This window comes from Ailuropoda melanoleuca, chromosome 14 (assembly GCF_002007445.2).
Source record: "Ailuropoda melanoleuca isolate Jingjing chromosome 14, ASM200744v2, whole genome shotgun sequence".
NCBI classification, from domain to species: domain Eukaryota; kingdom Metazoa; phylum Chordata; class Mammalia; order Carnivora; family Ursidae; genus Ailuropoda; species Ailuropoda melanoleuca.
Window position 1 is genome coordinate 88,155,518 of NC_048231.1, and position 24,733 is coordinate 88,180,250.

The 24,733-nt window shown below is 37.6% G+C and overlaps 1 protein-coding gene across 4 annotated transcripts in view; it reads left to right on the forward strand.

Moving 5' to 3' along the window:
• Positions 1 to 465: 465 nt before the first annotated feature.
• Positions 466 to 24,733, forward strand: part of WDR7 (WD repeat domain 7) — a 339,096-nt gene continuing 314,828 nt past the window's right edge. For 2 of the 4 annotated variants that reach the window (XM_019800741.2, XM_011226266.3), the window contains exons 1-3: positions 466 to 695; positions 15,186 to 15,262; positions 23,658 to 23,829. In XM_019800741.2, coding sequence (XP_019656300.1) covers positions 23,671 to 23,829 — 159 coding nt within the window. In that variant the 5' untranslated portion in view covers positions 466 to 695; positions 15,186 to 15,262; positions 23,658 to 23,670. The remainder of the gene's footprint in view (positions 696 to 15,185; positions 15,263 to 23,657; positions 23,830 to 24,733) is intronic. The other 2 variants (XM_034643188.1, XM_034643189.1) reach the window with 1 other exon arrangement.

The following is a 24,733-nucleotide window of genomic DNA, read 5'->3' on the forward strand; positions in this document are numbered from 1 at the left end:
TTCATTCACTCTCCTCTACAGCAATGTTTCACAAGGTCAGACTTCCTCTAGTCCCGAAGCGGAGTTCCTCCTCTGGCTCTCTGTGTCATGGGCAACATGTAAGTTCGACGTGAAAGGGAAACAGTATCCAAATTCCAGAGCTAACACTTTCTAAGGGTCTGGACAGAGTCGCAGGGCAGAAGAGTAAACTTGCAACATCCTGGGAACACCTAGACTTGCCATTTCATTCTTCCCTCCATCTTGGTCATCCCAGGGTGGGCATTGGAGGCGAGACGACAGCCTAGACCGAACGTCCCATAATAAAAATGGCGGCTGCGCACTCCTGCCCAGAGGCGACACCCTAGCCTCCGTTCGGTCTCCTTGGTAACGTGGCCAGCTTCTCTGGCTCCAGCCTCCACCAGGCAAGTATGGAAATGATGATCGTTTCCCTCCCCCTGATTTTGCGACAGTTGCTGCGAAAGTCACGGCAGTTGGGTGTCAGCTGATTTACTGCAGCGGCGGCAGTGGCAGCGGCGGCAACGGCACCTTGCAACCTCGGCGGGGAGACGCCGGCTGGGCTCGGGTTGTGGTTTGCCTACCCGGATTTGAGCTCCCCACATCTTCCTCACATAACGTCCTCGCCTTGTCCCCCTTTGACGGGGCGCCTGCGGGTGGTGGGACGGACAGCATCGCGGCATGAGATGAAGCTGTGACAGGTGAGGGGGATTTCGAGCTATCCCAGGGGGAACCCCAGCGTGGGACGTGCCCGCAGTGAAGGTCGGGGGCCGGGGTTCAAGGGTCACAGCCCGTTCTGGCCGGGGGCCGCGCCAGCTGTTCGAGCCCTGCTGATGGAAATTCTGTTCTTTGCCGAGCCTGCAGGTCAGGCCCACAGCTAGGCTCCTTTGCCTGGAGCGGGGGTTCTGCCAGGGGTCTTTGGGGTTCCTTGGCCTGGTGAATGACATTTGCTACAGGTGACACTGGCCTTGGTTTTGAGATGGGAGCGCCCTGCCCTCAGTGGCAATTTAAACAGTGAGGTGGTTTGTGATGATGAGTGTGTGGTTATTGACAGTGCTTTCGGATAATGTGCTTGCTTTTGGGGTACGCATGGTCTCTCCTTACCTATTGGTACTCCTCTCCAGTTTGCCCTTGCCTAAGGTACGTCTGTTAGAGTTTCATCTTTGAGGTGCCACCTGCCTGCCCTCCATCTCTTTGCCCAGGGACTTGGTCTAAGGATACCTGGTACTCCTACTTACTTTTGCGTCCCAGCCTTCTGAAGCCGTATGTTTGGAGCCGGCATTATCCTGCCCTTGATTCAAAAATTGCGTTTTATGTTTTGATTCACGTGCTTTGTCAATTTCTTAGGCTCTGGGCAGAATTTGCTGGTTCTTATAGTTTGAAATTATGTTAGGTACAGTTACATCTTAGCATTGGCAATGTTGATGCTGCGGATTTTAGAATTCAGTGAGAGGAACAGCTTGCTTTCATGGTAACATTTGACATAAGCCAAAAAAGGCAGGCTATGACTCTTTTAGATGCTTATTGCTTAGAACTTTATGGATAAGATGGCAAGAATCACAGGGTGTAAAAAAGAAATTGAGTTTTTGAAATTTTGGTATAACACAGATTTTCTTGCTTTATAAGCTACTTGTGACAGTGGACGTGGAGAGCAGTTTAAAAGTAAAAATAATGTATTGAAAGTTCTTTATTTACAAAGAATCCAAAACTGCCTTGATTTCATTGAAAATAACAGATCTTAGTTATTTCAAATTGGGAAAGCAGAATGTAAATAGGTAGTAAATGCCTTGTTAATTTCAACAAGAGATTATTATAGAGAATTTATTTGCTTAAATGTCTATCTTTATTTTTAAGATACTCCAGAGCTCTACTTAAAACTAGACTATACACTTGTTCTTATTGCTAGCTGTACATAGCTAAATTTTAAAAGATCTTGATAATTAGATAAATCAAAGGGGCTAGGCTTTGCTTTATTTGAATATCATTGTGGGAACTTACATTTTGAGTAGTGAGTCTTGTATCTTATAATTTCCTTTTATTTTTATCTTGGGTATAACTTCTGGTTTGAAGCAAAGTGAGTGGGGTGGTTTATCTATATAACAGGGTTAGCAGTGAAAACTTGAAAAGTAGTGGGCTAGTTTTTGTGCCTTTGTTGTGAGAAGAGTCGGGTAATATTTAGCTTTAGTAGTGTGCTCTGTGTTAGGTGTGAGTCCTTGAAGTTTGTTTTGGACCTCAGGTGAAGAGGATTGAATTAATTTTTCTCAATTCAGTGATCATCTTTGGCAGTTCTAGGTGTGTCTCTTGTTTGTTTGTTTGTTTGTTTTCCATTCATTGTGTTTTATTTCCAATTCCCACTCCATTCTCTTGCTCATCAACCCATGGGAAACCATTTTAATATGTGTGATGTGTATCCTTTGTTCGTATGTGTTACTAAATGTATATTGTTTTGGGTGCCCACATTTTTTATTTTTAGAGATATGGCATATTTTATATGTTGTATGTTATATATCACATATGTTGTATAATACTGTATATTGAAATTTTTTTTCTCTTCCTACTACATTTTAAAGATCTATTTGTGTCACTGTCCATTGCATCTGACTGCTGCACAGTATTTCAGAGAGTATATCCATTACAGGTTTTCATCTACTCTCCTATTTGTGGATTTCCATTTTACCTTTATTTTTCTACCACTATAGACAATTCTATAATGAACATAACTCCAAGACCTCTATGATGCTTTCTTTGAGATTTACACCCAGGAATGTGATGTCTGGATCTTAGGGCATTCATATATTTTATCAAAAGAGTGCTAGATTGTGTTTCAGAACAAACCCTAATGGTTTCTACTTCTGCAGGCAGTTCTTGGAGGTTTCTATGTCTTTGTAGCTCCACTCTTGCCTAATGTTATCCAGTGTCCTAGTTTTTCCACCTTAATTGATACAAAGTAAAATCTCATTTTAAATTACATTTCACTGTTACTAAGGAGTTTGGTTGAGCATTTCTTCATGTGCATTTTATTTTTTTGGTTTTCCCTTTTGTAAAATTGTGCATCCCTTTCTCATTTTTGAGGTTTCATTCCTTTTCTTGTTGATCTGCAGAAGTTCTTGTATTTCCTAGATGCTAGTCTTTTAAATATTTTAAGTATCCCTGTTCCTATTCTGTCATTTGTCTGTAATGTTTTTCATGATGTGCTTCATTGAACAGAAATCTTCAATTTTGTTGTAATCAGATTTTTAAAAATTTGCCTTATGGTTTTTGCTTTGGGGGTTTTAAGAAGTCTTTCCCCAAATCCTATGTCATAAAGTTACTCTTATTTTATGTTCTACCAACTTCATGGTTTTTCTTGAAAAATGTAGGTCTTTAGTGCCTCCCGAGTCTTTTTATATGTCACAAGGAAGAGATTCAGTTTATTTTCCATGTAGTGTGCCAGTTTTCCTAGTGGCATTCTCTCCTTTCCCCTTAGATAAGATGCTACACTCATTATATCAAGTTCTCATACATACTCTGAACACTCTATTGTGTTCTTTGGTTTATTTGTTTGCTCTTGCCATAATACCATGTGGTTTTCACACCATGGCTTTGTATTAATTTTTTTCCCTATATGAATAATTCTTCCCATTTTGTTTTAGCCTGTGTTCGAAATAATTATAGATCACAGAAGTTGCAAAAATAGTACAGAGAGGTCCGGTTCCCCCAATGGTTACATTTTATATAACATCACCCAATTTCCCCCAATGGTTACATTTTATCCAACTATATATAGTACAACAGCTAAACACAGAAATCAACATTGGTGCAATGCCTGAAAATGGCTCAGTGCCATTTTATCACCTGTGTAGATATCTGTGACCATCACTGCAGTCAAGATAGAGAACTGTTCCATCATCGCGAAGATCTCCTTCCCACTACACCTTTTTAGTCACATCCATCTCCTTTCAATCCCTGACCTCTGCTCACAAATCAGTTTTCCATCTCTATAATTGTATCTGTGCAGGAGTGCTGAATAAATGAAATTACACAACATATGATTTTTTGAGATTGAGATTCATCCAAATTTTGCATGAGATAATTTTTGAGATTCATCCAAATTGTTGCATAATTTGAGTAGTATTCTATGGTATATGTGTACTGCAGTTTGTGTAAATTCACTAGGACATTTCTAGTTTTTGGGTATTACAAATAAAGGTGCAGTGAACATTCTCAGACAGTGTGTATGTGTGTGTGTGTGTGTACAAAGTTTCACATTTTCTGGGATAAATGCCTTGGAAGGTGATTGCTGGGTGGTATGGTAAGTGTAGGTTTAGTTTGTGAAGAAACTGCCAAACTCCTTTGCAGAGTGGCTGCACCATTTTATGTTCCCACTAGCAATGTATGAGAGATTGAGTTTCTTTGCATCCTTAACAGTGTTTGGTATTATCACTGTATTTTTATTTTAGCTGTTTAGATGTGTAGTGATATCTCATTGTGGTCTTAATTTGCCCCTCCAAATGGCTAGTGATGTTAAGTATCTGGTAGGGCAAGTTCTACATTCTTTGCCCATTTTCAAAGTTGGTTTAGCTCTTTATGGATTTTTACTCTTTTCTATATATTTTAGAGCTAGAGTTTCTAAAAACAACACAACTAGGATTTTGATTGAGGATGCATTGAATATATGGATTTATTTGGGGGAGAATTGACAACTTTGTAATACTAGGTCGTCTTATCCAAGAACATTGAACGGTCTTCCATTTATGACTGAGCAGAATTGTTGTTGTTGTTGTTTAAAAAAATGCTTTGCCTAGATACTGTTTTAAAGTAGATTATTGGAGATAGAAGAAAATGCTACTGATTTCCATATATTGATTTTATGTTTGTTGTGTTCTAGACAGAGATCAAAATTCATAGTATAAATCTGGAAATAATTTTAGTATTTGTAGTGTTAGGCCTGGAACGAGGTAGTGACTTTATTCCTGGTTTATCTGTTACATTTTTTCTGTGACACTTGTCTGTTTGTTGAGACAGATGATGAAAGTATGAGGTTAATGAGGTTTGTAGGTTCTGTTCCCATTTTATCCCCTTCATTGTTGCACTTTATACAGCTCATAGTCTTAGCTATATGCATGCCATTGATCATAGGCAGAACCAACTGAGAATTTTTCTGTGGCCCAGTGAAATCCTGTCATCAATAAGAGGATACCTTATGTTCTTGCTTACATATACTATGATTATGATGTCAGCTTAGAACCTGAACTCTATGCATGTAGTTCATCTGATTACTTAAAACTACTTTGCCGGTAAGAGCACAAAAAAATTTGTTGGAAGGAGAAGCCCTACATCATGACTACATTTAGAAAGTCCTGTCCGAGTGGAATTTCTTTTTTTTTCTATTAACATATATACTGTATTTATGAAACATTAAATACTTAAATTGGGCATCTTTTCCAAAATATGTTGGTGATGTTTAATGAACATGTAGGGTCCCCCCCTCCCCTGATAGTTGCTTGGGTTAGTGGGAGTCAGAAAATGATGGAACAATAATGTTAGGGCAGTAGTGAGTAGTTCAGGGCAGAGAAAATTTCTGAAGTGCCAAGGATTATTCTTTATGCTCCTAGAATAGAAAATTACTGGAGGGGCGCCTGAGTGGCTCACTGGTTAGCATCTGCCTTCAGCTGAGTGCATGATCCCGGCGTTCTGGGATCGAGCCCCACATCAGGCTCCTCCTCTGGAAGCCTGCTTCTTCTTCTCCCACTCCCCCTGCTTGTGTTCCCTCTCTCGCTGGCTGTCTCTATCTCTGTCAAATGAATAAATAAAATCTTAAAAAAAAAAAAAGAAAATTACTGGAAATACATGGCTTTTTAAACCACTGTCTTCCATTCAGCTTAGCAGTTATAACTTATGACCTTTCAAACTCACTCAAGGTATTTTACTAGTGTTTTGCACATACATATTTCTCTCTGAATGTTGGTAGTTAATATATGTCAGTGATAACAGATTGATAAGAGTGTGCCAGTTACCTTCTGTTCTCACATTCAAGTTATTTATTTGGCTGTCTCCCTTAAGGGCTCTTCTTTCCTCTAAACATTTCAAATACAAACAAACAATAAAAACCACTGTTAGGGGGAGTGAAAAGTTCACACTAATAAAATATCACTTTACTTAGTTTGAGAAACAGTTTTGTGACTCATTAACAGGCCTTTGTGAGTATAGTAGTGATTAAAGTAAACCAAGTCAGCTAATTAGCTGCATAGGTCCTACCGTATGTCTGGCTTCATATGTGTCACAGGTAGAATAAAAGAGGCTACAATATAGGAACAACTTGCAGCTGGTGAAAAACAATTAGTGTGTTAGGGATTTGGTTAGGGAGACTTATATTAATTACTGACATTGTTATAGAAAAACTAATGATAACTCCTTTGTGATCTGAAGCATGTAAAATCAAGATGGATTTTAATTTGCAACTTTTTAGAAAACCAAAACAAACATACTTTATTCAGTACTTTGTTCATTTATTCAACAAATATTTGGGTGCCTGCTAAGTGGCAGAAATTCTAGGCACTGGAAATACAGTATAGAACAATAAACATAAACCATCACTTTCATGGAGCTTATGTTATAGTGGGAAAGCCAGATGACAAATAAGCAAAATGTTTGGTATGTTAAAAGATTGTAAGTGCTTTGGAGAAATACAATAAAATACTGTGGGGATGGTGGATTTTACAATTTATGTTGGTCAGGAAAGGCATCCCTGAGAAGATGACAGTCTAGCAGAGACCTGAAGGGGGTGAGGGAGTGTACCATGAAGACCTGGGAGGCACTTCTGAGATAAGATCCTGCCTGATGAAGAAAACCAAGAAGCAGAGTGGATCAAGAGAGAGCGAGGGAGAGAACAACAGCCTCACTCGTGTAGGATGGGCAGTTGTATAGTTTGGCTTTTCCTCTTGGTGAGACAGGAAGTCACAGGAGGAATTCGGAGTAGCTTTGTGATATGATGTGATTTTTTTTTAATAGTGTCATTTTGCATGCTCTGTTGAGATTGTAAGGGGGCAAGGCTGGAAGCAGACAGTTAAGAAGCTATTGTATCATCCATGGTGGGAGTTGCTGGCAATCTAGAATGGGCTCGTGGTAGTAAAGGCATAGAGGAGTCTGTGGGTTCTGGATATAGTACTCTTTGAAGGTATTGCCAGGAGAGTTTTCTAATGGATTGGGATGTGGCATGTGTGTGAGAGAAGAATCAAAGATGATTCTGGGATTTGGGCCTATGAAGCTTTAAAAATGGAGTTGCTATTAACCAAGATGGTGAAGATTGTGGGAGGGGCAGGTATGGGGAAGAAGACCAGGGACTCACTTTTGAACAGGTCAAGTTTGAGAAGCTAATTAGCTATCTGGAGGGACATACTGATTAGGAAGCTGGATAGGTCACTTTGGAGTCAGAAGAGAGCCCTAAGCTGTAATTGGGGATTGTCAACATGTAATTGGTATTTAAGCTGTGAGCCTTGGTGAAATCACTGAAGGAGGGAGAAAGGAAGGGAAAGAGTGTTGCCAGAAAAGAAGTCCAAGGACTGAGCTCTTGGTATGCCAACATTTAAAGGTCAACAATGAGGAAAAATGGAGACTAAAGCAAGAGATATATCAGGGAAGTGTGAAGACCCGGAGGGCAAGAGAAGTGTTTCAAGGAAGAGGAATTATGAACTATGCCAAATGCTGCTGGTAGGTCAGGAAAGATGAGGATTAGCACCTGACATTGGATGTAGTAATGGAAAGGTCATTGTCAAGAGCAGTTTTGTGACAGGCAGAACATTTTTCTGTAGTCTCTAAGAAGGGTAATGTTGGACAGATGAGGACATCCTGACTTGGAAAGAGGTTACATATTTCCTTAAGATTTGCAGCTAGTAAATGGAGGACCTGGATTAGTGCCTAGTCAGTATGACTGTCAAATCTTTGTACTTACCCAGCATACCTTATTGATCCCCAGAATACTGTGAAAGTTCAACTTCCAGTTTGGGAAAGCATGTTTGTTTCTACTTCTGGGTAGTTTAATTTATGAGCAATGAGAAACTTCAGTGCTTAATTTAGGTTTGATGGCAAAGTGAGGGAAACAAGTAGGAATAATTGGAGATGCAGATGAGATTAGAGGTGAGTGGGTCGAAGTTGGTTCTACCAAATGGGGCCTGTTTTCCCTAAAATGTAGGGGCTTGATGGGCATAGTTTGCTTTTAGCTTAATCAGTAACTCTTGAAACTGAAGCAGTTTGGTGATAGAGCATAAGTTAACTTCAGACATCCTGATTGCAGCTGTAGAAATTTAGAACATGACTCATGCCTCAAAATCTATGAATCATTTTAAAAATGGTGATATATTTTTTGACCAGATAGCTCTACAGTTCTTCAAAACCTGATTCTCCTGCACTCAGGGCTGTTTTGCAGTAAGAAATAAGCGTAGTCTTCTGTTGCCATCTGCTCGTTGCACATGTCCTTTTGGAACGGAATATTGGAACTCTCTTAAAAAAGTGGTCCTTCAGTGTCACATTCATTGGGAATTGTTTTCTTGCCATTCAAATAATAAAGTATGATCTTGTCAAGCTAGTGACAGGCTTAGTGTTCAGAAGGTCATGTCCCTCACAGCCCTTTAATTCCGGAAACCTTTTGTTCTGAGTAAGCAGCTCAGTAATTTCTTCAGTGTGTTTTATGGCCTAGCTGTCTTACTGCATTACAGTAAACAGTCTTTATGATCTGATTCCGTTTTTTCCAAGTCTTCAATAAATTGGTAACAAAAGCACAGCACAATGAAAATTCATAATCTTAACGATCACTTCCTTCATCACATCATATTGTGAATTTGACTTGAAGACACTCTTCTGACAAATGATGTAGGAATATTCTATGAGAATTTGAGTAAACCTTTACAGACTCTTCTTTCTTTTATTGTATCTGTGGCAAGCTTAATTCAGCTTTTTAATGTATAGTCCCTGTTACTCATGTTCCCCATAGGAAGGTGGGTTGTTCATGTGTGCCTGTTCTCATGAGAGAGGATTTGAGTTTGTTGTTGTCTGTGAGTCTCTGGGGGCCTGCCTGAGGCATAGGAAGTACACATACTGAGATGATGTTGATTCTCTTATGAAAATGCCTACGTTCATGGGATAGAAATACATCTTGCTTTTGCATTTGAGAGTTTAAAAAGTAATGTCGAGAAATTAACATTGATCTCATACTAGATTTTTCATATATTCTGTTCTATAGCTTTTAGAAATCACATGGGATATCAGTGTCACATGGGGTATTGCAGAATATTATTGGAGTATCATTCTATAGGTTATTGATAGCTTTAAAGGAAGAAAAAATAGTACAGTGGAAATATCTGGTAGTCAGTACCTTAATCAAAAGGTGTGAGACAATGTTCCATGCTTCCTGGGGTGGATGTAGTGTAAAAGTGTGCAACACCACTTACAAAGTATTCTCATCAAAAATGTTTTACTTGAGCCTAATGATGCCTTTAAATCCAAATTCCAGATTACAGGAAAACAGGAGATAGAGAAACAAGGTAAATGACATCATGAAAAAAATCACACAAATCTAAAATGTGTAACATTTTATAAGCAATTGATTTTGTTTTGTTTTTTAAAGTTAATATGAAAAAAAAGGAGGTTGGGACTGTCCTAGAACTAAAGACTAAAGAGACATAACCAAATTCAGTGCGTACAACCTGAGTATTTACTGGTTTAAAAAAAGTTACAAAAGACATTTTTAAACAGTTGAAATAATTTGAATGTGAACTGGATAGTAAGTGCTATTAGAGAATTATTGAGGTGTTGATAATGGGGATTGCGATAATGATACTGTGTTTATGAAGGAGAATGCTCTATATTTTTAAGTTCTCTGTTTTATTTAGTAGTGAATTGTCATGATGTGTTTAGGTTATTTTCAAATGGTTTAGCAACAAAGAATATATATATGTATATACATACATAAATATTGACAAGGGAAATATGACATATTTGTTGAGTGATCTTTACACTATTTTTTGAACCTTTTTTACATTTGAAATTTTTCATAATAAAAAGTTGGGGAGAGTCATAAGGGGAAAAGTAAATTTCATCCTAATTTTTATTAAAAGAATAACCAAATTAAGTAGTCTAAATCTGAGGAAAAACAGGGATGAAAAATCTTCCCTTGTTCCGTGAATTTTTCTTCGGCTTTCTGGGCCCTCATGTATCTAGGCAGAAGAAAGCTGAAAAAATAGGAAGAGGATCATTGTGAGAGAACTGAACCAGAAACCAAAAGGAGAGGGTTAAGGATTAGCAAGTGCTCAGCCATGTCAAACTAGCAGCCTTATTAGACTGTTAAGGACTGAGTAAGATGGTTGGATTTAGAAAGAATGGAAAGAATAGGTGTCAACAGTCCATTAATGTCAAAGCATTCTCTCTTTTCTCAGGTCTCTCCAAGGCATCTCTTCTATCTGTTAGTACTGGAGAGTTCTGTCCTGGAGTCTCATGTTAGAGAAATCGTTGGTCTCTTCATGTGGAGGGAGATCTTGGGATCCCTAGATCTTGTTTGAAGATAGAACTCAATTACATGAGGCCTTTGGAATAAGGAAATGGAAACAGGGAGTCAAAGACCAAGGGTTCAAAATGTCAATCATAATTAGAATGTCAGAGAGAACTGGATTTATGACCAGGGGCCAGTAACAAGGGAAGGTGTTTTGAACAAAAAGGACATGTGAACATGTTTGAAGGATGAAGGCTAACTTAGTAGAGATTAAAATGGTCGACTGGAGGAGGATAATTAAGGGAGTAAGATTCTTGAAAGAGTCCAGAAGGAGTTAGATTTAGCAAAAAAAAAAAAAAAAAAAAAAAGCTCTTCTCTTGCTTGGCACACAGTGAGAGCTTAGTAAATGCTAGTTATTGTTATTCTCTGTTTATTCATTCAGTAGATACATATTGACCACTACTGGAAGTCAATTACTATTCTAGGTGTTGGTGAGCTACCGCAAATCCCAGTAGAATGCAGTTTGCTTGATAATGATTAAATAACAAAAGTGGTAGGTTTACATAGATGATCTGGTTTTACCCTTGAGGAACACAGATTGTAATGGAACATCATATTTCTAAGCAAATAACTACACACAAGGCTAAGTGTTATGCACCTGTATGTAGAACATGTAGTGAAAACATGTTTGCAGAAGTAGTGAATCATGGGGTTTGGGACAGCGCTCACAGCAGAGAACTAGCATTTGAAAGATTATAGGTTACAGATAAATTCTTGTTAAACATTTTTTGGAAACGCTGTGTGTGTACGTGTACATCTTTAAAACAAAACCTGGTGAGTCAAAGCCATTTTCTTTCTTCATTAAATTACATTTTGGAATACAGTGAAGAATCCAAAGGTGGGAGGGAAACCTTAAGACCAATGATTTATCTTCAGAATTAGGATTCCCACTCAATCTAGTCTCTTACTTCTTAATTTCCTTCTTTATAGGTAGCCGTCATTATTGTGTGTTTTGTCTTTGTTTTTGTGTTTTTGGCCTGGTATCATTAAAGAATTATTCTGAATATTGTATGTGTACGTACTTATGCATGTATAGATGTATATATATACACATATATCCTCCTTTTGGAGCCCACAGTGGGAGTATATTTTACATACTGCACTGAACCTTTATCTCCCACTATATATTTTGAAGATTATTTCATATCTCACACTGCAGTGTTCTATGGTAAGGCTCTATCATAATTTATGTAATCCCTGATTGATGGACATTAAAGTTTTTTCTATGTACCCTTTAAAAATTAGAGAAAATTTTAAATACATATGAATAGAATAATGTAGTGAACACTCTTGTGCTAAAGAGCTTCACCACTTATTTTTACAGCCTGGATTCTCTGGTGAGCAGACTTGGAGATGGAGATTGGCACTCAGGTTTATTAGGGAGTGCTCTTAGTATCAGTATCCTGGGAGGGGTGTGTGGGTGGCTCAGTTAGTTAAACTTCCAACTCTAGATTTCGGCTCAGGTCATGATCTCAGGCTCAGTGCTCAGTGGGGAGTCTGCTTGAGATTTCCTCCTCCCCTCATCACTTCCCCCAGCTCACACTCGTGTTCTCCCTCTCTCTCCAAAACAACAACAACAACAAAAACCCACCAAAAAACCCCCACCAAAACATGGGGGTGGAGGTTTGGGCAGGGGGTGGGGAAGTGGGTTCTGCCAAAGGGAGAAGTGGAGTTGTGATAAATCTTAGTGGAATCTCAGTTGACCCTGGAGGGTGAGGGGAATTCTGAAGATAGAATGACCCTTTAGGGCTATCTTGAATTGATATGAGGGGGCCTGGTTTTTATATCCTTGAGCTGATCAGTCACTGGATATGGGTTGTCCTATGGGAAGGGGAGAAGAGTTTGGGCAAAGCATTTCCCTTTGGCTAGGGCAGTCCTTGGTGGGGGCAGACAACGCAGCTGGGTTGTAAGTCCTTAATTCCTGAAGGAGGGTATGGATAAAGACCATCCCTCACACTTAATGATCCTGTTTCACCTTCATCCCTTTAGATATCTCTTACGCCCTGTTTCCTCCTTCCCTCCCCCATGTGCTGCTGAGCCCAGACATCATTATCATTTTATGCATGAATACTAGAGTTCTACTTACCTTTGAGTAACCTGATTTAGTAAAACATATTGATTAACCAGGTTGACTGGAGAATGATGTTTTCTGGTATATGGAAGTTTGCAGTAAATGAAGATACTACAGAATAGTGAAGAGTAGGGGAGCCTGGCTGTCTCAGTAGATAGAGCATGCAACTCTTGATCTCAGGGTTGAGTTCAAGTCTCATGTTGGACATAGAACTACTTAAAAAGAAAAAAAAATAGTGCAGAGTATTTTTATTGCATTAAGAATCAGGAGGTATGTATATGCCTCTGAGCTCTGAGATCAGTTTGCCATATGATTTTGAGAGAATTGCCAATGGACCTAAATATCCACCAAAACAAAAACTGTTAGATGGTAAATGGGGTATATTCTTTTCATTTTTAAATTAGGAAGCCAGTTTATTTTTTATTTTTTTGTCAATTATAAAAGGCTGTCTTTTGCAATAGCTGAAATGTCAAAAACAAGCAAAGCCATGGTAGGTAGACTCACATTTCATCAACTTGCAGTGACTTGATTTATGGATGCAAGCAAAGGGTGATGGCGTTTTTGCCACTCTTGTGGAACACTTTCTGTTGAATTGTCTACTGCCATTTAATGAAAATGTTTTCTGAGTTCTAATTTCTCTGAGACCAAATGATGCATCTGTTCCCCTTTTGCCTTATTTATGTTATCACTTCTCTTCCTCCCCCCATGCTTGCTTCCTCCCTCTTTCCATCTCACTCTGCTTAGAAAGTGATAGTCACATGTCTTTGTCTTGCCTTTGGCCTTACACATTGCGTCAAACCCCATGATTTACTGTTTTTCTTTATTGTCTTGTATTTCCTTTTTCTTTCAAAACTCCTAATTTTAGCTAAGCTTCTTATCTCTGTGCACCCAGGCTCGTTGTAGTAGCATCATATTTGTTTCCCTGTCTGTAGTGTTTTCTCCATGTTAATCTGAACTTTACACTATGTCGCCGAGTTTTAGCATGTCGCTTCTCTATTTAGAGATCTACTTATGGGACCACTAAGTCTCTTTAGTCTGATCCTGCTCAAGACTAATGTGAAACCTTATAATATCTTCACCCTTCTCAAAACCTATAGTTAGTAAATTCTGGGTAAATGTAGAGTAATTTGTCTCATGTATTAGAATCCGAATTTATTGATGACTTCACTGGGCATCTGAATCATACTAATAGTACCTATCCTTTATGTAGAGGACTTTTAATATTTCAAAATGCTTTTTCTTTTCTCATGTCCTCATAGTACCTTTGTGTAAAACCTATATCAAAATTCATGTTGTATCTTTATCAAGTTAATGTGCTGAACACCAAGTCCTATCTATTGTATCTCTAAGAGAACTCTCATATTCATCTTATTATTGCTGTTCTCACGACTGCTACCTTGCATCATATATTTATTAAAGACCCCCTATATGGCAGATACTATGCTAAGCAGTATGTGAATACACAGATGTGGTTCTTGATCTTAGGGAACACGAGCATAAAGAGTAGCAGGGCAGAGTAGTTGTCATTTGTTCATTAAACAAAAAGTGCAGAAATAAGTAATGAGAGATTGTGATAAATTTCAGTACCGTCATTTCTTACCAGCAGTACTGCGGTAGCCCCACTAGTCTGCAAACCCAGCTTTATCTCTAGCCATTGTATTGCAGCTAGAATGATCTTTCCGTAAAGCAAATTCAGAGTTAAAACACTTGACCTATTTCCTATTGTTGTCAGGTTAAACTCTAAATTCCTTTAGATAGCTTATCAAGTCCTGTATGATTGGTGCATATCAACCTGTTGTTTCTTGTCTCGTCATTTGGCCTTTGTGCTCTGAATGCCAACTCTACTGTTTTCACTGTTGAGAAAGAATTGAACTCTCTTACCTATGGGATTTAGAACATGTGATTCCTTGAGCTTCTTCCTGGGTTAATTCCTGCTCATTCTCACCATTATTTCTTCCAAGAATCCTTCCTGGATCCATTCAAGTGTAGGTTAGGATATCTCTTCCGTGTCTCTGTAGGTCTATGAGATTTCTCCTGTATCACACTCTGTGGTAAATATTTGCTTGCATGTGTGTAAGCCCCATTGGATAGTTGAATTGTGCCCATTTTATCTACTACTGTAATGCCGTGCTATTGGCACAAAATGAAAACTTGGGAAATGCTGCTCTAAAATGTATACTAATTATTGTTATTATGAGACAGAATTTAATTTGAAACCTGCTTTACTATCACGTAGGAGTCTGTAGCATTACTTCTAATAAAGTCATGCAGAACTGAATTGTCATATTTGCAGGTAATAGAAGCATACACAGTAGTTCTCTTCTGTTATAGCAGAAAGTCATTGAAAGATCATAACCTTATTAAAAATCCAACTTTATTAAACATGAAACGGCAGTGCTGGAAGAAACTAGTGGATGTGGAAGCAAAATGTGAAGAAGTAGCAAAATCTGTGTTTTTAAAAAATTAATGTTTACTGAGCATCTGCCATGTGGTAGGTATTTCACTAGTTGCATCACATGTATGTCTCGATCATTACGTGTTCTCTCGATCATTAGGACAGCTTTCTTAAAAGAGGGTATTATTGTCCATCTTTTGCAGATGGGGAGTCCAAGACCTAAACGGGTAACTTTTTCAAGATTCCACAGAAGAGCCAGGATTTGAATACAGTTCTGATTGTAAGTTCAGTGTTCTTTCAATTATGATTATTTTTATTGTTGTTGTTGACTGAAGTACAGTTTTATTTCTATACAGAACGGAGAAATAGAGGAGATTCAGTGAAATAGAGAAATATATGAAATTAAAACAACCAAAAGAGATGACCTAGAAGTAAACATTAAGATCCCTGCTCTTCATGATTTGATTTTTTTGACTTCAAAAGGATTCAAAATTAGTTTTATAAATAACTCGAGGAGAAAACTAAGCCTTAGAAATGGTATGATCAAAGACTGCATGATTAGTGGCAAAATGGGAAGTAGGATCTACAACTCCTGATATTTGACTGTGAAGCTTGATCAGTTAAAAATTTTTATTTAATAGCCAGCCTCTCAATTTAATTTTAAGCCAGATTTTGATACAAACATGAATGAAAATTGAATGTTCCTAGTATTCTTCTGATTCTAGAAGCATCTAGTCTTAGACCATATCTATTTATAATTTGAAAGCTAGCATTTTTCCTTGATATATTAGTGGCAAAATATGAATATATTGTACACAATATTTTGGAGAGTTAGTAAGATAATTTTCTTCAGAGTTTCTATTAAAATTAATGCTATGTCAGATTAATAATTTGTTCAATCACTTTTGCTTTGGGCTTTTTCCATGAAAATATGAATTTTTAAAATCTCAATCCTGTTCCAGGACTTGTTTCATTCCCATGTAATCTAAAGCTTTTTTGGAATATATTTAATTTCCTTCATAAACTAGGTGATAATGTTGTAAACAAGGATGGATTATTAGCTAATTAATAGAGCAGTTGAATGATGATGGTTGGAAAACTGCATACTCTGTATTTATATTCCTCTTAACTCCCGTGCAGTGCCAACTTAGAATGTCTTGGCTTATTTGTTACTCAGTTTGAAGAAATTCAAACTTAGATTCCTGTGTCTTACTTAATTATATGGTTAGGTCCTGGCTGATTTGCCCATTTTTTGTTTTAGTCGCTTAGACTTGGTTACCAAGTGGTAGTCTCGGTTAATTCTTCTTAGAGGTATTTGACTGTGATATTCTAATATCATAAGCCATGGTATCCTTTATTTCACATTATTTCATTAGTGCTTTTGGTGGTTTTTCTAAAATTTCACTTTTATTCGATTTTTAAGACATTAGAAAAAAATGTTTTGAAGCATTTATAATTTTGATGGACTGAGATTATCATTTTTTCCTGTATATATTTCCTTGTACTAAGAATGTTCACACATATAATGTTCATATAATGAACTAAAGATTCCTCATCCCATTCCTTTGTTTGATTTCTTTCTTTCTTCTCCTTTCATCCAAGCTATATATTCACATGGTGTATAGGGTCAAATAAATGTAGAAGACTTTATTACACCAAAAAGCATGAGAGGGAAAAAAAATTTGTTGAAATCCCAAAGGTCTATGGCATAGTGATTAAGGATTATGTGAAATTTTAGGTAATTCACAAGACATCCATTAACGACAAGTACCATGGAAGGAAAGGCTGTCTGTCTTAGTTTAAGGTAAATGAATTAGTCTCTAAAATAGCCCAGGTTATTAAATAAATACCAGTAACTGAATTATAGAAAGCATCTTATAGATCACGTTTCTTTATTTTATTTTTTCTAAAGACTTATTTATTTATTTGAGAGAGCGTGTATACATGTGCACGAGAGAGCAAGGAGAGGGGCAGAGAGAGAATCTTCAAGGAGACTTCCCGCTGAATGGGGAGCCCGATGTGGGGCTGGATCACATGATCCACAAGATCATGACCTGAGTTGAAACCAAGAGTTGATGCTCAACCAACTGAGCCACCCAGGTGCCCCAAGATTGTTGCTTTATAATGATAGTTTCTTCAGTAGGTGTTCCAAGAAATTCCTGTTAATTATTACACCATAACCAGATTTCTAGGTTTTAAGGAATTAACACTTATTGAACTGTATCTAGGTCAAAATAAGTACTAAAAGTAATATGTCTTTTCTTTGATTCAGAAAGTCAAGTTAGAATCTTATAGTCTCTCAAATTGTCATGAATAGAATGTGTTTATTGTGTATGTTAAAGGGAATTGTAAGTCTTAAGAAAGATTAATATTATCTATGTTCCAAGAATAATTTGTTTCAATGGAGAACATGTTACTGTACCCCAAAAAAGCTTTTCAAAATTAAAAGTGTTCATACATTAGGTACATGTTCAATTTAGCATATATGGCATTAATTTTATTTATATATGTGTGTATAGTACACACAACTCAGTATTTCTTCCTTGTCACTGGTGAGTAGATATGTTAGTATTTTTGAGGAGAAAAACTTTTTTTTTGTTCTTTCTTCCATGTAATTCATTTTATTTTTTTAAAGTTTTTATTTAAATTCCAGTTAGTTAACATACAGTGTAATATTAGTTTCAGGTGTACAGTATTCAACACTTCCATACACTACCTGGTCTCATCACAAGTACACTCCTTGATTCCCATCACCTATTTCACCCATCTCCCCATCCACCTCCATCTAGTAACCATCAGTTTCTCTATTAAACTTTCTGTTTTCTAGAAGAAAAGTGTTACTCTCTCAAACAAGTGTTAGGAAGAATTCAGAACCTTTCAGGAGAAAGCCACAAAATTATTTGATTTCTGTTTGATATTCTCATTTGATTAACCATGTTGGACCAGGTTACATTCATTTATATTGAGAAATAAGAGTGGTGAAATCTCATTAAGAAGCTAGCTACATGTGCTACTTTGATATTATATCCCTTTAAGAAGTAAGATTACCTTTATTTATTTTAAAAATGATTTTATTTATTTATTTGAGCAAGAGAGAGAGCAAGAGAGCACAAGTCGAGGTGAGGGGCAGAGGGAGAGGGGGGAAGCACACTCCCCACTGAGCAAGGAGCCCAACTCGGGGCTCTGTCCCAGGACCCTGGGATCATGACCTGAGCCAAAGGCAAATTCTTAACCTACTGAGCCACCCAGGTGCCGCAAGTAAGATTGCTTTTAGGATACACTTTTGCATTAGTAATATTTCATTGAAACTAGAGGAGTCAATGCTCCCCAAATTGATACATGAATTTGATGCAGCTCTAGGCATAATCTTGTCAGGCCTTCCTGCAGACATTTACAAGCTGATTTTTCAATTTGTATGGAAGTTAAGAGGACCTAGACTATCTAAAGGAATCTTAAAGTAAGAACTAGCACACTTCAGTGCTGAAAGATAGTATTGATGTGTTCTTTTGGTGTGGAAATTTCTTGAATTCTCTTATAAATTCAGCAGGACTAGCTTTTATATATTGGACTTTGTATAAGAACTGAAATATACATACATCATACAGTGACCTATCTAAACCATCTAAGTTCGTCTTTCACATATTGGTCAGCTAATGATGAATTTTAATTATCTTCTGGTGTGTGAAGGGGTTTGGCTACAGGGTGATGGTTGTATTTGTTTCCTTGTCCTCTTCTCACCTCCAACAAAGCCACACGTTACTTTGTAAGGGTCTTAACATTTTTTCTTTATGCAATTGTTTGTCATTCTTCTTACCACATCATGTCTGCCATGGATGTTATTCTTATAAACTTGGGGGTGTTAGTGTATCTGAGTGTGCAATGAGGAAGATCATATATTTATGTGTAACAAAACTTAAAAATTGTGGCCTTAAACTAGTAGAAGTTTATTATTCCTATATAACAAAAAGCCTTGTGTAGGGTTAGGGAAGTGTTGTAAAGTCTCAGCCCTCTTATTATTTTTTGAACTAACGCAGCATCAGTAAGGATGTCTCCATGTCTGACAAGAGATAGCAGAGCCAGTGTCAAAATGCACTTAACGATCTTCTCTGCCTCTAACTTTTGAACATTCCTCCAAACCCATTTCTCCATAGTCTCCCCCCAACTTTGATTTAATACCCTTGTATGTAGGAGGTTTTAATATGAAGTGTGTTCTAAGACCCAGGAGCACAAATCGACTTCTCCACAAGTCCTATAAATAAGACTTGTCCTCCCTCCACCCCCCCATCACTGCTCCAGCCATGATCTGAAATTGTACTCACCTAGTTTTTTTCAATACCATCTTCCGGTTGGTCACCAAGCCCTTTTAGTTAATTATTATTTATTTAGAAGTTGTTTCTGTTTATTCTATATTTGATTGGAACCACCCTAATCCCAATAGCAAGACCTCAATAGCAGCTACTGATTATGATTCCCACTACAGTTTCATGTTTCATTTCAGGTAGTCTTTATGATTATTTACCTTTTAAATATTTCATTTAACAGGTACTTTCTAGGGGTGCCTGGGTGGCTTAGTCAGTTAAGTGTCTGCCTTCACATGGGTCATGATCTCAGGGTCCTGGAATTGAGCCCCATGTTGGGCTCGGCGGGGAGCCTGCTTCTCCCACTGCTGCTCCCCATCTCACTCACTCTCTCTTTCAAATAAATAAAATCTGAAAAAACAAAGCACAATAAAAATTACAGGTCCTTTCTATTTAGATCTTTTAATATACCAGCCAAGAAATAGCATTGGGCATAACTTAAGGGCCTATGACAAGGGGGTATATATATATATATACCTACATACATACATACACACACACATCAGGACAGGTTAGTTCTTACTGTCTAATTTCCTTTGAAATATAGCAGTGAATTTTGGAATCTGGTCCCGCCACCCCCGCCCCCAACATAAGACATAAGATGGTAACTGCTCACCTTTGTTAGACAGAACTTCTTACTTATTCTTCAGATAAGCAGTTAACTAGCTGATGTAGTATCTTCTGGAAGAGATATAGTGAAGTTCTTTACCTTTATTTCCTGAGGGAGAATTGCTTTTTGGATAATTAATTAATTTTAGGTTATGTTCTTTTATTTTTTTGAAAGATTTTATTTGAGAGAGAGCGAGTGAGAGCATGCGCACTCAAACTGGGGGCGGGCAGAGGGACAGGGAGAGACAAACTCACTGCTGAGCAGGGAGCCCGACGTGGGGCTGCGTCCCAGGGTCCCAGGATTATGACCTGACTCCTGGATCCCAGGATCATGATCTGAGCCAAAGGCAGATGCTTAACTGACTGAGCCACCCAGACCCCCCAGGTTATGTTCTTTTAAAAGGATATATCCCTGTTATCGGCCGAATTGTGTTCCCCTAAAATTCATACGTTGAAATTCTTACTTCCAGTACCTCAGAATGTGACCTCATTTGGACATAGGTAGGGTTTTTATGGAGGTAATCAAGTTAAAATGAGGTCATCTGGGTGGGTCCTAATCTAGTATGACTGATGTCCGTATTAAAAAGGGGAAATTTGGAGACAGATGTGCAGAGACAGATGTGGACACAGGAAGAATGCCATGTGAGCATGAAGATGGCCTTCTACAAGCAAGGAGAGGGGCCTGGAGTAGATCCTTCACTTCACAGCCAACCCTACCTACATTTGATTTCAGATTTTTAGCCTCAAGAACTGTGAGACAATACATTCTGTTGTTTAAGCTATTCAGTTTGTGGTCATGGCAACCCTAGGAAACGAATACAGTTTTGTTTTTTTTTTTTAATGTTATGTTAGTCACCATACAGTACATCATTAGTTTTTCATGTAGTGTTCCATGATTCATTGTTTGTGTATAACACCCAGTGCTCCATGCAATATGTGCCCTCCTTGATACCCATCACTGGGCTGACCCCCACCCCTCCTCCCCTCTAAAACCCTGTTTGTTTCCCGGAGTCCATAGTCTCGTGGTTCATCTCCCCCTCTGTTTAACCCCCCTTCATTTTTCCCTTCCTTCTCCTAATGTCCTCCCTGCTATTCCTTATGTTCCACAAATAAGTGAAACCATATGATAATTGTCTTTCTCTGCTTGGTTTATTTCACTTAGCACAATCTGTTCCAGTTCCATCCATGTTTATGCAAATGTTGGGTAATCATCCTTTCTGATGGCTGACGAATGGATAAAGAAGATGAGGTCCATATATACAATGGAATATTACTAATACGGTTCTTTATGAAAATCATTCATTGCCCTTAATGAGAATTCCTCTAAGATTCTGGTTGACTGTTAGTTCTTGATTTTTGGGAGGATGTGGGGGATTTGTTTTTTTCTAAACCCTTGTAATTATTTAGCTTCTGGAGAAGTTGAGTTAGAGATTGATGTGCTTTCTGATGTATTATATACCTTTGTCATGTTATGGATGATTATTTTCACTTGTTTTAAGGGCTATGAAATGCATTATTTTTCTAGGTTTCCTTGAGTTGCCTTGTTACTTGAATATCAGAATGTTCATTCCTGTTGCATCAGAGCAGGCCCATCTCCCCATAGCACACATATTCCTCAGTCCTGAATCTCTATATTTGCATTTTCTTTAAGCAAAACAGCATGCATTGAATATGAGTCCTCAAATATCGGGAGAAATGGTGTTCTTTTGAGATTTCACCATATTGTCTTCAATGCTGTGAGCTTATTTAATTGGGAGAACTCTTTGGGTGATATAATTTAATACCGAATGTTGTCACCATGGAAAAATGAACTCCTTCCAGATTCCCTTTTTGAGAAAGGCATTGTTGGGTATGTTTTTCAGCCAGGAACATGCTGTACCAGATTTATTAAAATTAGTTCAGTGCTTTGTCTCATTTTCTAGTATCAAATAGAAATATGCAAAAAAGAAATTGAGATAATTGTGTTGTGGTAGCCTATGAAATGGTGAACATGATATATATAAGGTTTTATTAATAGAAAGTGAACTTGGAATTTTTTCCTTAAATACATACCTTTTACTAGTAGCAAAAAGGTGAAGTTTTGGGAGACACAAACTGATGAAAATCACATATTCTAATAAAAAATAAAAGAGCTAAGTAATACTGATTTTTAGATTTTTTTACTTGCCTCATTTTCTTTCCAGTGACTTTTTTTTTTTTTTGAGAGAGAGAGAGAGTGTGTGTGTGTGTAAGTACATGAGGGAGGGAAGGGGCAGAGGGAGAGGGAGAGAGAGAGACTCTTAAGCAGGCTCCACGGTGGACCCCAATGCAGGGCTCGATCCCAGGAGCCTGAGATCATGACCCGAGCCGAAATCAAGAGTGGGAGGCTTAACTCTCTGAGCAACCCAGGCAACCCATCCAGTGACTATTCTTTAAAAGTGATTTTATTTTTATTTTTTATTTTTATTTTGTTTTTTAAAAAGTGTAGGTAGTGGTTTTTTTTTTTTTTTTAAAAGATTTTATTTATTTATTTGACAGAGAGAGAGCCAGCCAGCAAGAGAGGAAACACAAGCAGGGGAAGTGGTAGAGGAAGAAGCAGGCTCCCAGTGGAGGAGCCTGATGTGGGGCTCGATCCCAGAACGCTGGGATCACGCCCTGAGCCGAAGGCAGACACTTAACCACTGAGCCACCCAGGCACCCCTAGGTAGTGGTTTAAAGAAGAGTCTTGCTGGAAGCAGCTAGCAATAAGACCATGGCTATCAAACTAGTTTTCCTCATACAAAATGGTTATTCCTTTAAGTGTTTCTGAAAATTTTATGGAACAGTCTTAGCATTCTAAAGAGTCTATAGTTATACATATATCATTTGTTGTCATTTAAAAATTTGGGGCAGAAAAAATCACTGCGATGACCATTTCTGATTGACCATTTGTCACGCCTATAGGTAACCCCCTAGTCTCATAAGATCTGGCAGTCTTCTGTCTTCTGTGGAGCCCTCTTTGATTATTCCAGTCTTCATTTCTCTTTAACTTCTCTGAACTAGTATTTAGTTTTTAGCCACACAGTTCATAACACTTAAATCTGGTTTCACCAACTAGATCTTGATTTTTGCCATACGAAGGAATAATTCCTTGTATTTGTGCTCTTCTGTACTCCCATATACACTTAAAGAGAACTCTTTTTCCCTCAAGTTGCAGAATTTACAATAAAAGACATTTATGATCTTGATACATAATACATTTATAGTAAATACAGTTGAATGAGTTTCCCACTGAACATACTCTTTTTAATGTTTAGCACACCATGAAACCATACTGAATTTTTCTTGGACATTGGCATCTGTTACTGTTTTGGAGACCTAACAAATTTATAGACCTTACTTGTCATTGATTAATAACATCTTAGGTTCTGAAGTCAGACCTCCTGGGTTTTGATTTGGGCTCCATTACTTTGCTTTTCACCTTGTGATTCTTTCTGACTCAATGTCTTTATCTGTGAAAGAGGCATGACTACAGTACTTGCTGTATGATTTATTGTGAGAATTAACTAAGATTTTAATTAGATTTTATATATATAAAATGACATTTTATATATTTTCATATGTGTGTCATATATATAATATTTGGGAGAATTTTTGGCACTCAGGAAGTTCAACTTGGATTCATAATACAAATGTATGTTTTAGAAGGAAATACTGTAATATTTGACATTATTCTTACAACATTTCCAGGTTTGAAAACACAATGGCGGGAAACAGCCTTGTCCTACCCATTGTTCTTTGGGGTCGCAAAGCACCAACACATTGCATCTCAGCAGTACTTTTAACAGACGATGGGACCACAATTGTAACTGGATGCCATGATGGACAAATATGTCTCTGGGATCTTTCAGTAGAATTAGAAGTGAGTATTTGAAATGCCTATGGTGTTTTTTAGACACAGGGAACTTCTTAATAGAAAACAATAGTCCCAGAATAATAGTTGGCTTCATATTTTCTGTGGAATATGTTTTGACTCAAATTGCTATTATGCAGGTTGATAATTTGTATTATTTATTAGAATTGACTTCTTCTGGTTTTTGGCTACTTGCAATTGTTGTATCTACCCTAAGTGGCTTAGTATGTTATGTTTAAGATTTTTCAAAAGATGTTTATCCATACCGATAAAAAATAATTTTGAACATTTGTACCTTCTAAAGTGAATGTCTTCAAGAGAGCAAAACTTTTTACAAAGCATAAATTTGATTGTATTTATGGCCATTCTTTCCTCTGTGGAGAGCTCAGTGTGTTGTGCTCCTAAGCCTTCACAGCGGACAGACTAGGGAAATAGGAGTTGGGAACGCACACACACAGACAACACACACAGTTCACACTAATACCTCCAGTTCTAATATAACACCTCAGGATTTATTCTCTCTCCCCCCCATATTTTTAATCGCCCTTTCTGGCAATTTTCCCCAGGGATTTTTCTCTAAAGGGTAATAGAGAAAATGGGGTGGTAGCTTGCATGGAATATAGGGTAAGCAAGTTGATTTTTTTAAGTAATTTTTCTTGTTTTTGTTACAGCCTTCTTGAGGTAATTCACATACCATACAGTTTACTCATTTAAAGAAATTGTGGTGTATATATATATGTGTGTGTGTGTGTGTATTTATATACATACATGCATACATACGTACAATGGAATATTATTCAGCCATAAAAAAGAATGAAATCCTGCCATTTGGGACATGGATGGACCTCAAAGGGCATCATGCTAAGTGAAATAAGTCAGATAGAGAAAGACAAATACTGTATGATCTCTCTTA